General features: G+C 53.6%; 1 protein-coding gene across 5 annotated transcripts; it reads right to left on the bottom strand.

The window, feature by feature from the left end:
- Positions 1 to 5,758: 5,758 nt before the first annotated feature.
- On the bottom strand, positions 5,759 to 16,375 carry KLHDC9 (kelch domain containing 9). 5 transcript variants are annotated; one of them, XM_084613950.1, is made up of 5 exons: positions 16,221 to 16,375; positions 14,218 to 14,781; positions 13,561 to 13,711; positions 13,224 to 13,334; positions 5,759 to 6,063 (listed from the first exon to the last, which is right to left on the bottom strand). In XM_084613950.1, exons 2-5 carry the CDS (start codon positions 14,721 to 14,723, stop codon positions 5,911 to 5,913), a joined length of 921 nt encoding a protein of 306 aa, XP_084470076.1. In that variant the 5' UTR covers positions 14,724 to 14,781; positions 16,221 to 16,375; the 3' UTR covers positions 5,759 to 5,910. The 5 variants fall into 5 exon arrangements, with proteins under 5 accessions (XP_084470076.1, XP_084470072.1, XP_084470073.1 ...); XM_084613946.1 differs by having other exon boundaries at positions 13,136 to 13,334; positions 16,221 to 16,368; XM_084613947.1 differs by lacking the exon at positions 16,221 to 16,375 and adding an exon at positions 16,100 to 16,131 and having other exon boundaries at positions 13,136 to 13,334.
- Positions 16,376 to 17,072: the final 697 nt, after the last annotated feature.

Raw genomic sequence — 17,072 nt, forward strand, 5'->3', positions numbered from 1 at the left:
TAGGAGGGAATGGATTTCAAATCACAGATGGTCTAAACCCAGGCCTGTCTTACGTAAGGCCTTGCCCTCCCCAAGCCAGGCCTGACTTGACACATGCCAGTGGGGTCTGTGTAAAGCAGCACGGTTCCCCCAAAGCCCTCCCTGAACAGCTCCTCTACAACGCACATGTGCAGTGGTCTAATTCTGGGTGTCGGCTTGTGCGCTTGTTGTGTTTAACGGCCTGTGCTAGAGGGGAGCTCAGTCTAGCTGGATCTGGCCTTGAATTCGAGGACTCCGATCTCTTTTCAAACTGCTACTGTCTGGTTCCCAGCCCTCTTCCCAGCCTGGCCCTGTCTCTTGACTTGTTTGCTTAGCTGGAGCTATTATTCCTTACAGCTGCACTCTCATTAAACTAAACCACTCTAGTCTTCCAATAACATCTCAGTCACCAAGCCAGCACTCAGGGGTTATAAATTAGCACTGAGCAGTTCCACTTCCATTACACTGTGAAAGGATATTGCTTTCACGGCTCTGCTGCCCCCGCTGCTGAAGGGAGATCACAGTTCAGCATAATCCCTGGCCTAACGCAAACCTGTCAAGTTCCCTAAAATTCCACTGGGATACTGGGAAGATCTCCCCAGCCAGAAACTTGAGCATGTTGATCTTTTACAGCCAAAAAACGCAGAGCTAAGCAAGAAAGTTTGCAGCTGCAGCATGGCCCCCATCCCAATGATGATTTAATTGGATCAACCTGGACTCAACCAGGGAAGGAGATTGAAGGGTTTGACAGCCTGAACCCCTAGGATGCATCTAGAAATAGGACACAGGGTGGGACGAACAAGTCAACAGCTGGGAACTGTACAAAATTTAAGCATTCATCACTTAGCTCTTGCTTAATGCAAACTGACTGTATTTGGTGTTGGCTCGCTTTTTGACATAAGACAGGCCCTACTGGGTCAGACCAAGGGTCCATCTAGCCCAGTATCCTGTCTTCCAACAGTGGCCAATGTCAGGTGCCCCAGAGGGAATGAATAGCACAGGTAATCATCCAGTGATCCATCCCCTGTAACCCATTCCCAGCTTCCGGCAAACAGAGGCTAGGGACACCATCCCTGCCCATACTGGCTAATAGCCACTGATGGACCTATCCTCCATGAACTTATCTAGTTCTTTTTTGAACCCTGTTATGGTCTTGGCCTTCACAACATCCTCTGGCAAGGAGTTCCACAAGTTGACTGTGCATTGTGTGAAGAAATACTTCCTTTTATTTGTTTTAAACCTGCTGCCTATTTCATTTGGTGCCCCCTGGTTCCTGTGTTATGAGAAATAGTAAACAATACTTCCTTATCTACTTTCTCAACACAAGTCATGATTTTATAGACCTCAATCATATCTTCCCTTAGCCGTCTCTTTTCCAAGCTGAAAAATCCCAGTCTTATTAATCTCTCCTCAAATGGAAGCCGTTCCATACCCCTCATCATTTTTGTTGCCCTCTTCTGAACCTTTTCCAATTCCAACATATCTTTTTTGAGATGCAGCAACCACATCTGCACACAGTATTCAAGATGTGGGCGTACCATGGATTTATAGAGAGGCAACATGATATTTTCTGTCCTATTATCTATCCCTTTCTTAATGATTCCCAGCATTCTGATCACTTTTTTGGCTGCCGCTGCACACTGAGTAGATGTTTTCAGAGAACTATCCACAATGACTCCAAGATCTCTTTCTTGAGCAGTAACAGCTAATTTAGATCCCATCATTGTATATGTCGAGTTGGGATTATGCTTTCCAATGTGCATTACTTCGCATTTATCAACATTAAATTTCATCTGCGATTTTGTTGCCCAGTCACACAGTTTTGAGAGATCCTTTTGTAGCTCTTCACAGTCTGCCTGGGTCTTAACTATCTTTAGTAATTTTGTATCATCTGCGAATTTTGCCATCTCACTGTTTACCCCTTTTTCCAGATCATTTATGAATATGTTGAATAGGACCAGTCCCAGAACAGACCCCTGGGGGACACCACTATTTACCTCTCTCCACTCTGAAAATTGACCATTTATACCTACCCTTTGTTTCCTATCTTTTAAACACCCTGACAGCAGGATTGTCTGGCTATGTAGACTCCCTCCTCAGGCCCTACGCTACCAGCACTCCCAGCTATCTACGAGACACCACTGACTTCCTGAGGAAACTTCAATCCGTCGGTGATCTTCCTGATAACACCATCCTGGCCACGATGGATGTAGAAGCCCTCTACACCAACATTCCACACAAAGATGGACTACAAGCCGTCAAGAACACTATCCCCGATAATGTCACGGCTAACCTGGTGGCTGAACTTTGTGACTTTGTCCTCACCCATAACTATTTCACATTTGGGGACAATGTATACCTTCAGATCAGCGGCACTGCTATGGGTACCCGCATGGCCCCACAGTATGCCAACATTTTTATGGCTGACTTAGAACAACGCTTCCTCAGCTCTCGTCCGCCAATGCCCCTACTCTACTTGCGCTACATTGATGACATCTTCATCATCAGGACCCATGGAAAAGAAACCCTTGAGGAATTCCAGCATGATTTCAACAATTTCCATCCCACCATCAACCTCAGCCTGGACCAGTGCACACAAGAGATCCACTTCCTGGACACTACGGTGCTAATGAGCAATGGTTTCATAAACACCACCCTATACCGGAAACCTACTGACCGCTATTCCTAACTACATGCCTCCAGCTTTCATCCAGACCAAACCACACGATCCATCGTCTACAGCCAAGCTCCACAATACAACCGCATTTTGCTCCAACCCCTCAGACAGAGACAAACACCTACAAGATCTCTATCAAAAAGAAAAGGAGGACTTGTGGCACCTTAGAGACTAACCAATTTATTTGAGCATAAGCTTTCGTGAGCTACAGCTCACTTCATCTGCACTGGGTTGCAGAATGGAAGGTGCTGGGCCGCGGCGGCTCTGGTCAGCACCACTGACCGGGCCGTTACAAGTCCCGTCGGCGGTGCTGCCCAGCTGAGGCAGGCTAGTCCCTACCTGTTCTGACATCGCGCTGAGCCCTGGAAGCAGCCAGCAGCAGGTCCGGCTCCTAAGCGGGGGGGGGGGGGGGAAGGAGGGGGCGCACAGGGCTCCGCGTGCTGCCCCCACCCTGAGCACGGAAACTGGCCAATGGGAGCTGGGGGGTGTGTGTGCCCACAGGCAAGAGCCATGCAGATCTGCTTGCACGCTTCTGCCTAGGAGCTGGACCTGCTGCTGGCCACTTCTGGGGTGCAGCGTGGTCCACGATACCAGGACAGGCAGGAATCCTGCCTTAGCATCCCCACTGCTGCCGGGGAGCTGCCTGAGTTAAACCTATGCCCCAATCCCCTGCCCTGAACCCCCCCAAACCGAGCCCCTTCCCGCACCCCAAACCCCTCATTGTGGCCCCACCCCAGAGGCTGCACTCCCAGCCGAGCCCTGCCCCCTTCCCACACCCCAACCCCCTGCCCCAGCCCGGAGCCCCCCCAAACCCAGAGCCCCTTCCTGAACCCCAAACCCCTCATCGTGGCCCCACCCCAGAGCCTGCACTCCCAGCCGACCCCTGCCCCTTCCTGCACCCCTGCCCCAGCCCTGAACCCCCCCAAACCCAGAGCACTCTCCTGCACCCCAAATCCCGCAGCCTTCACCCCCGCATCCCAACCCTCTGCCCCAGCCCTGAGCCCCTCCCACTCCCCAAACCCCTCATCCCCAGCTCCGTTGGGTCACGGACATCAACAATTTTCTTCAACTCGGTGGCCAGAAAAAAAAAGCTTGAAAGCCACTGCTTGACAGTCCATCCAGCTCCGCCTCAGAACAAAGTTAATTGTGGTACAGTTTTTGGTGAAACAAAACCAGGGGCGCTACATATTCTAAGTCCTGCCCCTTAGCTGATGGATGCATGGTGCTGCACCCTTTAAATCAGCAGAGGATATATCCTTCTGTTCCTACCCTCCCAGCCCATTCAGGTGCTGGCTGTCAGAGGGCTTGGCTTTTCCAGGGCAAAACCCAGCTTGCGCGTGGTGGTTGAGGTTCACTGTCCATCCCCGCTCCCTGCTGAAACTGCAACCCTGGGCCTGAAATAAAACTCTCCTGCACCAGCGGTGGGGAATGGCTGGCTGGAGCTAAACCAGGAGTCGGAGACAAACTCTCTGTGACCTGCTGGGTAGAAGCAACCTGGACCCAATCTGCGCTAATCCCTCTGGATTCCAGGCCAGGACTTTGGAGCTGTGACCCCAGTGGTTGCTGGGAGATAACTGGCAGTTCAGCCCAGTGTTTTGGGGCTTAATTCCAGAACCCGAGGGAGGGGCTGGGGCATGCACAGACCTTGTTCTCCACCGTCTCAGCAGAAGACATTTTTAATAACTCAATCTCTAGGTGTTATGAGTGCAAAGAAAACCCACCTTGGCTGCAGAGATGCCCGCCTGAGTTTGCAGAGAGTCTGAAACAGTCAGTGCATGTAGTCCAGTAGTGCTAAGGGGACCCCCAACTGAGATCGGGGCCCCTGTGCTGGATGCTGCACGCACAACACACTGGGGGACCAGTCCTCATATCAAAGAGTTTACAGCCTAACTAGACAAGCCTGGTGGAAAGGGCTGGAACATACGGAGGGTGAGCACAGCTAGGCGTGGGCATGCACATGTTGGAGCAGGCCTTCCCCACCCTCTTCCCCCTCCCCTCCCCAGCAAGGGTGGTTGTCTTTGCTCCTCTACAGCGTCCAGAGCATGCAAGCCACCCTTCGCTCCGCAACCCCCGTGCCTCAGCTGTGACCTTCAGGGCTGGGGGGCAGAAAGGAGACCAGCCCTCGCCCTGGGATCCGTCCCTGGCCCTTTGCTGAGTGTGCCCCCCAAGGGAAGTGGTGGGCACATATGGTCCCACTGTAGGGTGGGGTACATCTGCAGGACCACGTGGCTGGCAGAAGAGTGTGAGAGGGCGTGATGTCCCACCATATCATGCTCTGAATGGGGAAGCAAGCACGGGCCCAAGTTATTTTTAGGAGGTGATTAACGCCAAGTCCTTTGGCTGGGGACTTGTCCCAGCTGAGGCCTCTTTCATTTACAAGCGCTCAGTTGGCATACGAATGTGGGAAAGTTTCTGGCTGTGATGTCGTGAGAGCTGTACGGAAGCCAAGGTCCCTTCTCCTGGCATGAGCTGAGGGCCAGGCTGGCCGTACTAAGCGATCCGCCGACAGCGCGGCTTGGAACTTCGGGGAAACCAGTCTGTGTGCTGGGGGGCACAGCCTCCTTCCTGGGGGCTGGTGGTGCAGGCACCCCCCCGTTCGCCCCCTCAAGTCATTTCACACGCGAACTAGGGAACGGCTGGGAACAGCTTTCCTTCTCCAGGCCTGGTTCTAGCACCAGGCTGCTTCCCGGCCCTGCCTCAGGACAAGGGACGGGCCGGCCAGTCGTTTCCGCTGATGAATTCTCGAGAGGGTGGAAGGCTTTATTTTAACGGTGATCCGTGGAGGAAGAGAACAGCTCCCTGCCCTTCCCCTGCTCTCAGCAGACCACGCAGACCCGCCCCATTCCGCCATGTTTGGTTTCTTTTCCCCCGAGACATGTCAGCACCACCACACCTGGCCTCTCCTGGCTGTGCGGGAGGCCGCAGAGAGCCGACTGTGTGTTCCTAGAGACCGGCGGGGGGGACTGACTCTTTAGCAAAGAAACTTTTTCTCCCCATTCTCTCTCTTGTTTGAGTTAAATCCCTGGTGCCAGCGTGCAGCTCCCTGTGGAGAGGAGGGGGAGCTGGGCCAACAAGGGGCACTTTTATTACACATAAACAGAGCTGGCTCTCAGGGTCGCTTGCAGGAGCCGCGCGATTGCCAGGGAATGAGTGGGGAGGGCGCCAGAGAGGAGGGGGACGTCCTCCTCTCTCTCCTCTTCCTCACTAGGGGATCTCTAAGACGCAGATCTCAGGGCAGGGGGTCTTCCCATCTGGGCCAAAGCCCCCCACAAGATAGAGCTTGTCGTTCCAAAGGCATGTGCGGTGCCCCACTCTCTTCTGGCCCCGATCTGAGCAGGGGAAGCGGAACCAGCTCGGTGGCGAGCATCCTGGAAAACACAATAGGAAAGGAGCAGCTTGAGGCTCTCAGACAGCTGGGCCAAAATTGATGCTCAGTGCCCTCCGCCCCTCTTGCTGTGTCAGTTCCCAGGCCGCTCTCCAGGTCAGAGCTATAGCACATCAAAGATGACAGCTGATACCAAACAGATATGGGCTTGGGACTCCTCCAGGATTTAAATAAAAAAAAAAACAGGGGGAGAATGGGATTTAGGGAGCACTGGAAACCAGGACTCCTGGCTTCTAACCCCAGCCCTGTCCCTGGGTGACCTTGGGCAATCACAAACCCTTACTGTGCCTCAGTTTCTCCATCAGTGAAATGGGGATAATATCTCTTTTCACAGGAGATCTGTTACAATTCAAATGATCAGAGGCACCATGCTGCAGGGATTGGTACCCTGCTTCCTCCAGATAGCCCATCTTGTCCCGCTTCCTGTCGCAGACAGCAACCAGTGTCAAAAGCTACAGAGGCAGATATTAATGACCAGGACCCTCCCCTTGCCAAATGTACCACACCTGTGCCATGCAATACATTCCTTCCTGACCTCCAACCAGCTCATGCCCTGAAGCATGAGGATTGAAAACCCTTAGAAGTTTCTCCTGGCTACTGTGACCGCAGGGGCTGTCTTCAGCTGTATCAGTGTTACAATCCCTTCTTTGTAATCCTCATTAAACAACTTGCCTCCACTGTATCCTGCAGCAGTGAGTTCCACAGGGGAATGATAACATTGCAATGGAAATTTTTTTTCTCTTTTAAAGATGTTTCCCCACTCCCTTTTAAAGATGCTGCCTTATGAAAATGATCAGCAGCAGCTTCCAAGGAGGGCAGGGGAAACTGTCATTGGTCATTAGAGAAATTGGCTCTTATTGAAACCCTACATGAAATATTAACATTTTATTTAACTGTATACGTTTTGAGGGCACGTTTGGCTCTGCTCTAGAACTCTGAAGTCCTTATCTGGCCCTGGGCCAGGGATGTCTAAGCACCCCCCAACGTTTGATGTATTTATTGTCACAACAGCCCCAGGAGATAGGGCAGGGCATTTACTCCCATAGTACAGGAGAGGAATGGAGATATGGCCTTGAGATTCACAAAAGTGCCTAAACCCCAGGCTTAGGCACCTAAATCTGTATTTAGGCACCTAAATCCCAGTTTAAGGCTCCACTGCAAATCACCAAATTCCCACTGGCCCCAAAGGTGACTACACTTGGCACCAACATGTTTGCAGGCAAAATTTCACTCGGCGCCTACGTTCCTGCCTCTGGGCACATACATTGCTGCCCCCAGTAGGTGCCTGGAAGCCCGTCTCCCACCTGAACCCCGCAGGAATTCATGAACCAGGGAAGACAGACGTCGAGCCACCTACCTCGCAGCCAGGATCTGAGCCGGCAGGCGTGCTCAGAGGCTGCCTACCAGAGGGGGCCCTGGAAGTGAGTTCACACACAGCAGCTGAGGGGGGGTTGGAAGAGCGAGACACCCCTCCCCGCCACTTAGCCCAGTGGTTAGGATGTTCACCTGGAGCGTGAGTGACCCCTGGTTCAAGTCCCTCCTCCCCCAGTAAAGGAAAGGATTTGAACAGGGATCTGCCACCTCTCAGGAAAGTACCTTAACCATTTAGCTATGGGACATTCTGAGATAGGGCTCATCAATCTCTCCTGGTGTGGCTGGTGCACTTCAGATAACTAAATTGTCAGTGGAGCAGGGGACTGGATCCCCCACGTCCTGGGTGAGTGCTTGAACCACCAGGCTACAAAGCCATTCTCATGCTTCTGCTTTCTCTCTGTAGTCCAACTGAGACGTTATTAATATAACCTGTGACTGTATAGATCATTGGTGCAACCATTGTTATATATTTGCAGCAAATATTGTACAAAGGTTGTCGTGTAAGGTGTCTGTGGAAAGGTTATGATTTGCTAATTATGATTATGCTGTCTGTATGTGTGTATCATTTTTGTATTTGAAGTTATGAATATTGGCTATGTACTTGTATATCAATGTGTTTTGATTTGGGGGGAAGGATAGCTCAGTGGTTTGAGCATTTGCCTGCTAAACCCAGGGTTGTGAGTTCAATCCTTGAGGGGGCCATTCAGGGATCTGGGCCAAAAATTGGGGATTGTTCCTGCTTTGAGCAGGGGGTTGGACTAGATGACCTCCTGAGGTCCCTTCCAACCCAGATAGTCTAGTCTATGAAGTAGCCTTAGTAAAGCATTTGGTCAGCTTCTTGAGAAAGGAATTTGCAAATTAAGTGCCCAATCAAGAAACACTTAATGGACAATGAACCTTGGGAGACTCCAATCCACATAAGAAGTCTTCCTGAGATAGCATGTTCAAGATAGCATGTGAGCAGTGGCTGCCGCCTGTAAAGAATTGAGTCACACATGGACATATGACTCCAAACTCCATTTTGCTGTAATTTTCCACAGTAAGAACAAAGAGGTGTCCTTACACCTGGAAGCCACTATAAAAGGCAGCTGCCTTATCTCCATCTAGTCTTCAATCCTGCTTCTGACCTCTGGAGGGACTTTGCTACAACTGAAGCTCTGAACAATGGACTGAATCATAGAATATCAGGGTTGGAAGGGACCTCAGGAGGTCATCTAGTCCAACCCCCTGCTCAAAGCAGGACCAACCCCAACTAAATCATCCCAGCCAGGGCTTTGTCAAGCCTGACCTTAAAAACCTCAAAGGAAGGGGATTCCACCACCTCCCTAGGTAACGCATTCCAGTGCTTCACCACCCTCCTAGTGAAAAGTTTTTTCTAATATCCAACCTAAACCTCCCCCACTGCAACTTGAGACCATTACTCCTTGTTCTGTCATCTGCTACCAAGGAGAACAGTCTAGATCCATCCTCTTTGGAACCCCCTTTCAGATAGTCAAAAGCAGCCATCAAATCCCACCTCACTCTTCTCTTCTGCAGACTAAATAATCCCAGTTCCCTCAGCCTCTCCTCATAAGTCATGTGTTCCAGTCCCGTAACCTTTTTGTTGTCCTTCGCTGGATGCTTTCCAATTTTTCCACATCCTTCTTGTAGTGTGGGGCCCAAAACTGGACACAGTACTCCAGATGAGGCCTCACCAATGTCGAATAGAGGGGAATGATCACATCCCTCGATCTGCTGGCAATGCCCCTACTTATACAACCCAAAATGCCACTGGCCTTCTTGGCAACAAGGGCACACTGCTGACTCATATCCAGCTTCTCGTCCACTGTCACCTCTAGGTCCTTCTCTGCAGAACTGCTGCCGAGCCATTCGGTCCCTAGTCTGTAGTGGTGCATGGGGTTCTTCCGTCCTAAGTGCAGGACTCTGCACTTGTCCTTGTTGAACCACATCAGATTTCTTTTGGCCCAATCCTCCAATTTGTCTAGGTCCCTCTGTATCCTATCCCTACCCTCCAGCGTATCTACCTCTCCTCCCAGTTTAGTGTCATCCGCAGACTTGCTGAGGGTGCAGTCCACTCCATCCTCCGGATCGTTAATGAAGATATTGAACAAAACCGGCCCCAGGACCGACCCTTGGGGCACTCCGTTTGATACCAGCTGCCAACTAGACATGGAGCCATTGATCACTACCCTTTGAGCCCGATGATCTAGCCAGCTTTCTATCCACCTTATAGTCCATTCATCCAGCTCATACTTCTTTAACTTGATGGCAAGAGTAATGTGGGAGACCATATCAAAAGCTTTGCTAAAGTTAAGGAATAACATGTCCACTGCTTTCCCCTCATCCACAGAGCCAGTTATCTCATCATAAAAGGCAATTAGATTAGTCAGGTATGACTTGCCCTTGGTGAATCCATGCTGACTGTTCCTGATCACTTTCCTCTCCTCAAAGTGCTTCAAAATTGATTCCTTGAGGACCTGCTCCATGATTTTTCCAGGGACTGAGGTGAGGCTGACTGGCCTGTAGTTCTCCAGATCCTCCTTCCCTTTTTTAAAGATGGGCACTACATTAGCCTTTTTCCAGTCATCCGGCACTTCCCCTGATCGCCATGAGTTTTCAGAGATAATGGCCAACGGCTCTGCAATCACATCCCCCAACTCCTTTAGCACTCTCGGATACAGCGCATCCAGCCCCATGGACTTGTGCTCGTCCAGCTTTTCTAAATAGTCCCGGACCACTTTTTTCTCCACAGAGGGCTGGTCACCTCCTCCCTATGCTGTGCTGCCCAGTGCAGGAGTCTGGGAGCTGACCTTGTTCGTGAAGACAGAGGCAAAAAGAGCAATGAGTACATTAGCTTTTTCCACATCCTCTGTCACTAGGTTGCCTCCCTCATTCAGTGAGGGGCCCACACTTTCCTTTACTTTCTTCTTGTTGTTAACATACCTGAAGAAACCCTTCTTGTTACTCTTAACATCCCTTGCCAGCTGCAACTCCAAGTGTGATTTGGCCTTCCTGATTTCACTCCTGCATGGCTGAGCAATATTTTTATACTCTTCCCTGGTCATTTGTCCAATCTTCCACTTCTTGTAAGCTTCTTTTTTGTGTTGAAGATCAGCAAGGATTTCACTGTTAAGTCAAGCTGGTCGCCTGCCATATTTACTATTCTTTCTACACATTGGGATGGTTTGTTCCTGCGCCCTCAATAAGGATTCTTTAAAATACAGCCAGCTCTCCTGGACTCCTTTCCCCCTCATGTTATTCTCCCAGGGGATCCTGCCCATCAGTTCCCTGAGGGAGTCAAAGTCTGCTTTTCTGAAGTTCAGGGTCCGTATTCTGCTGCTCTCCTTTCTTCCCTGTGTCAGGATCCTCAACTCGACCATCTCATGGTCACTGCCTCCCAGGTTCCCATCCACTTTTGCTTCCCCTACTAATTCTTCCCGGTTTGTGAGCAGCAGGTCAAGAAGAGCTCTGCCCTGAGTTGGTTCCTCCAGCACTTGCACCAGGAAATTGTCCCTTACGCTTTCCAATGACCCATCCCAGCTGGGAATGTTCTCCAGAGACATGATTTGAACCTGCAGTTTATTCCATCACTGCTACAAGCCTGAACCAAGAACTTTGCCATTACTGTATGTCATTGTTTCCATTGAACCGATTCTAGCTCTCATCTCTATCTTTTTCCTTTTATGAATAAACCTTTAGATTTTAGATTCTAAAGGATTGGCAACAGCGTGATTTGTGGGTAAGATCTGATTTGTATCTTGATCTGGGGCTTGGTCCTTTGGAACCAGGAGAACTTTTTTTCTTTTACTGGGTTATTGGTTTTCATAACCATTTCTCCCCATAACGAATGGCACTGGTGGGGATACTAGGAAACTGAAGCATCTAAGGAAATTGTTTGTATGACTTATGGTTAGCCAGTGGGGTAAAACCAAAGTCTTCTCTGTCTGGCTGGTTTGGTTTGCCTTGGTGTGCAAAGGAACCCCAGCCTTGGGCTGTGACTGCCCTGCTTTGAGCTATTTGTCCTGAATTGACACTCTCAGAAGTGTCTCACCAAAGCCAGAATCACTACACCAACTCACAATGAACAGGTCCAACAAGAGAGGTGGAGGGAGTCCCCCCATCAGAATAACTCGTAACCCAACGGTTTGGGGTGCAAATCTGAGAGGTGCAAGACTGCTCTTCCAGTCCCTTCCCATATCGGGCAGAGGGGGACGAGAACTGGGGTCTCCCACATCACCTGACTGCAGGGCTGAAAGGTATAAGGGAGGGGTCTCCCACATCCCCTTGCCACAAGGAGCCGGAGGTACTGACTTCCAAAGAGGAATCCTGGTTGTGGATCGCGGTGTGGGGGTTAAGACACAGTCCTCTTGTCAGGATCTCCCGTTGCCTAACTCCTAGCTGGCTGGCTTTTGCAGATGACAGTCCAAGATGCCTCTCCCCATGGGCACGTAGGGAGCCTGGGGGCAAGCGGTGGCTTTGGGAATCGCAGCGTGTACCAGTGGGCTTCTCTACGTGCCTAAAAGTGCCTCTGTGAAACTAGGCTCCCGTGACTTGCTCAAGGTCCCCCAGGGCATCTGTGGCAGAAGTGGGGGTTGATTCAAGGTTTCCTAGTGCCCCGGCTAGCCCACTAGCCATTGGGCCATCCTTCCTTCCAGGCTATTCTTCCTCTCTTTGCTGGGTTTGGGACATCTGAGGTGATGGAGCCCAGCTAGCCGGATAACCAGCTTGGAGTTTGTGGTTCACACAGGAAGACCACAATTCTCAGTCCCACTCGGGCCCTGGTAGTGGGTGGTGCAAAGGGTGTTAGCCTAAAGGAGAGTCATAATATCGCCAGCCCTAACCATTCAAAAATCACAAGCCAGGCCCCCAAAATCAGGACATTAAAAAAATAAAAAACAAACTAATACAATTTGGGTTCCTCCTATTCACCGTCAGGCTTCGGGGCTCACACGTTTGCATGCTTGTCTCTGCAGCTGGGATGGGAGGGCTAGAGCCTGAGTTTTTTACGAGATAAGAGCTGTGTTTTGCCTCTAACTGCATGATTCCAGGAGCCGGGGCTTTGAGAAAAGCACCAGATCTTGCAAGACGTGCAGGAACATCGTGAGAGATGGCAACACTGGAATCCAGACCCGAATCTCTGAATGCCCAGCTCTGAAATCCTCCCCTCTTGTTGTACCCTGCCTGGGAAAGGCCGGCGGAGAAGAGGGCTGCAAACTATACCCAGCCCAGGTCTGGATTGCCAGCTCGACTGGATTGCAAGATCCACCTGACTGACAGGCGAGGAAAGCCTGAGAGGTCACATTCATCTTCACTCCCCAGGGGCAACCAGTGGAAACTACAGCTCCCAAGAGACAATGCACAATGGCGAGCAGGATGGAGTGACGCATGTTGGAAACTGTAGTTTGTAGCGGTTGCACTTCAGGATCAAGAGGAAAGTGGCTAGAGGGAGGCTGCATGGGCGGGGAGCTCTGCGGGGACGTAAAGGTTGCCCCCATGGGTGTAGGGATGTGACTCTAGGATTCCTGTCTCCAGTATGAACACCTGACACCTGAGCTAAAGGAGACTCCCCATTAGGTCTGTGCAGTACGGGGGCTGTGATGCATGGACTCAGCAGTTCTGATTCCACCCAGTGGAGGGCAGTAATACATACACACATGCGCGCCCGTTGTCTCCTCTCTTACTTGTATCGTAGACATAGAGATCGTTACAGACGGTGTCTCGCCCCTTCGTTAGGGTCTCCCCACCAAAAGCCACCACGAAGGGACCCACCACCGTGCAGGATTGGTGCCTCAGGCCTTTTGGAGCCTGCCGTGAGCCATTCTCGGAGCCAACCAGACGGGAGAGCTGCTCTGTTAGCTTGGGAGCGTGGATGGACTCTACCTAGGAGGAAGGAGGAGGGTCAGTTTGTGGATTTGCCTGCTACTCTACTCCAGCCCTGGCCTCTCCCACCAGTGGGCGCTGTGGAGAGTGGGGCAGAAGCACTGGCTGTGGGAGCTCCCAGCTACTCCAGTCCCAGTCTCTCCCACCAGGGGGCGCTGTGGGGAGTGGGGCAGGAGCAAAGGGCTCATTCTGGGGCAGTGACAGTCCAGAGCCATCAGACACTCACGTGGATTTTTCCCTTGCCCCAGCGCCCGGCCACCTCGCAGTCGGAGGAGTCACGGCCCCCAAACACCATCAGCTGGTAGCCACCTGCATTGCGGAGCAGCATGGCCGAATGTCCAGCCCGAGAGGCTGTCCGCGATTCCTCCTCCTTGTACCTAGACAACAGGGAGGCGTTGCGGGTGCTTGGCATGGGCCACCAGGCCCACCCACAATGCTCAGGGATGTTAATTTAGGGGAGCATCCCAATATATGGGGCCCTAGGACCTGAGCACCCTTAAACTTTGGGGGTGTGGAATCCACATGGGCGGAAACCAAAATCCTGGATCCCAACTCTCCTGGGCATCGGGGAGCTGATAATCCAGATCTCATGCCCAGTGGGCACTGCAATGGCCATTTCTAGGGCACAGGCCTCCCCAGTGCTGGGAACAGACCTGACGGCCCCTCCTCCCACAGCCTGGATCTCCGGGGGACCACATGACCATAGGTGAATCTCTCTAAGGGGTGCATCCAAATTCGAACCTGCTGCCCAGTTTTAATCAGATCCCACCCTGCAGGGGGTGGGCAACTCGGCCCAGCTGTCCCCATATCAATGTGCACCTCTCTCAGTTTGAGGGGGAAGGGGACCCAGCCCCAGAGCCCCCTCGGGGACACAGGGACCTACCAGTAGGTCTTGGTGGCAGGGTTGACACGGAGGGTGTAGATGCTGGCGAAGCGCCGCTGGGTGCGAAGCCCACCCTCCCTGCCCACCACCCGCAGCTCATGCTCCGACACCTTTGTGCAGGTATGGCTGCTGAGCCCCACGGGGGGGTCGTTGGAGGGCCCCTCGGCCCAGCGCTCCCACTGTCCCTGCTCGGTGTCCCAGCAGCACACGGCCGAGACCCTGTGGGCGCCGTCCCAGCCCCCCACCACGCACAGCCAGCGGTCGGCCAGCACCGCCGTGTCATGGCGGCTGCGCTGGTACCCGCTGTTGGGGGCCACTGTGGCAGCCGTCAGCAGGGTGGGGTCGAAGGCCACCACGTCCCCCAGTGGGGGCTCCTTGAGTTCACCCGACTTCAGCCCCCCGAAGAGCAGCAGCTTCCCTCGCACCACATCGCACGAGTGGTAGCCACGTGCAAGCAGGGCGTCCCGTGCGATGGGCTTCCATGCCCAGCTGCTGCCCGTAGCCATCGTGCCGGCTCCCACCTGCAGGGGCAAAGTGCCACCAGCCAAAGGACGCACCACCCGCCTGTAAGGGAAGCAATGGGGTTAGTGAGTGGGCCTGACTGTCAGGACTCCTGAGTCCTGTTCCCAGCTCTGCCCTTGCCTGCTGGGTAATGTCAGGCAAGTCACCTCCCATCTCTACAGAGGGGCTATCAGTACTGTACTGTGTTGTCTATTGTATGTGTTCAGCATCACCCTCTGCTGGATGGAATCACAATGGGTCAACTGTGTGTCATAGGCACTATGTTGCTAAGAGCTCATGGCGATTCTCTCTTGCCCATCCCTGCAGTATCTCAGATAAAGGCTTCCTCACACTATAGGAATTTGGAGGCAGGTTTTAAACTCTCCCTCTGGTGTGGATGGGTTTTGCCCTGTGAGTCCCTATGAGACACCTAAAATCGCGCTTGTTGCAATGGTTGCCGCTTGGAAGGACAATTCTGGAGAACTGTCCTGACCCAGATTGCACCTGCCCCTGCAGTCACAGCTCCACCCTACCAGACACACTTGTGCATCACCCCACCCTCCATGCACCCACACGCACACCTCCCCACCCAACCCCATGCACCTACACACACAGGTCCCTCCCAAACACGCACATCTCCCCACCCTGCACCTACATACACACCTCCCTTCACCATCTCACCTAGGGCGACCAGACAGCAAGTGTGAAAAATCGGGATGGGGGTGGGGGGTAATAGGTGCCTACATAAGACAAAGCCCCAAATATCGGGACTGTCCCTATAAAACTGGGACATCTGGTCACCCTAATTGCACCCCACCCACATGTACCCATCTCCCCACCCAACCTCCCTGCACCTGTATGCACATGTCACCCATGCACCCACCTACACACCTCCCTTCACCACTGCACAGCTCCCCACCCCCACACCCCCTACCCCCAAATGCACATCTCCCCATCCACCCCCCCAGCCCCCCACCACCATGCACCCGCTTGCACACCTCCCCATCCCCCATGCACCCCCCAGCTCCCTAACGCCATGCACCCGCTTGCACACCTCCCCATCCCCCATGCACCCACCCCCCCAGCTCCCCACCGCCATGCACCCGCTTGCACACCTCCCCATCCCCCCGCCCCGCCCCCGCCCCTCACCGCCATTTCCCCGCTTGCACACCTGCCCATCCCCCCTGCACCCCCCCAGCCCCTCACCGCCATGCACCCGCTTGCACACCTCCCCATCCCCCACGCACCCCCCCAGCCCCTCACCGCCATGCACCCGCTTGCACACCTCCCCATCCCCCACGCACCCACCCCCCCCAGCTGCCCACCGCCATTTCCCCGCTTGCAGACCTCCCCCTCCCCCCTGCACCCACGGTTCACGGACTGCAGTTGCCTTGGGCAGCTCAGTGCATCGGATGAGCCAGGGACCCGCGCCGCCCCCCATGCACCCCCACACGCACCCCCCACCATGCACACTCCCACCCCAAACACACCCCCATACGCACGCGCAGTGGAGGGCTCAGCGGCAGCTCGGGACCGAACCGCTGTCGCTCTCCCAGGCCGCCCCCGCTGCGGGAACCCGGGGCGCGCCCCTCGCAACCCGCCGCGCGGCTTGGCAACGGCCAGGGCCAGCTCAGGCTGCGCCTCCGCCCGCCCCGCGGCTGCTGCAGCTGCCGGGGGCGGGGGCCGGCGCTCCAGGCCGTGGGGACAGCGCCGAGCGCAGGAGGGATCCCCCGGGGCGCAAACGGGGCGGGGGCCCCGAGAAGCCTTTGAAAATCCCACTCGTGGCCTATCTAGCTTTCAAAATCCGGCCTAAGGCCTTGGACAAAATCCTCCTGCACCCAGGGGAGACCCTGCGGTTGGGCCACTCGCTGTCCGCAGAGTGCGGAGGAAGGGACCCTGACCCAGCTGAGGGGAGCCCCCCTGCAGTGAATGCAAAAATGGGGGGGGGGGCAGAGAGGCGAGTCCCGCGCCCACTTCCCGGGCTCAGGGCGTCCCTGTGCCAGACAAGGCACCTCTTCCTGGCTGATCCCACACACTGAGCTGCCCAAGGCAACCGGGGTCCGTGACCCCTTTTACCGACCCCAGCCTCCAAACATCGTAATGGTTTGAAATGTTGCTGGTGTTTAAAAGAATCCCTACGAGTTTACTGAATGCATCTGGTGGCGTGAGCTCTCGCTCACGAAAGCTTGTGCTCAGATCAATTGGTTAGTCTCTAAGGTGCCACAAAGTCCTCCTTTACTTTCTGTGAATACAGACTAGCACGGCTGCTACCCTGATGCGACTTTATCGGTGTACAGAAAACCTCATTGCGGTCCAAACAATTGGTCTTAACTGCGACTGAGCCTGGGGAGTGG

Source organism: Lepidochelys olivacea, assembly GCF_965140295.1.
Source record: "Lepidochelys olivacea isolate rLepOli2 genome assembly, chromosome: 24".
NCBI classification, from domain to species: domain Eukaryota; kingdom Metazoa; phylum Chordata; order Testudines; family Cheloniidae; genus Lepidochelys; species Lepidochelys olivacea.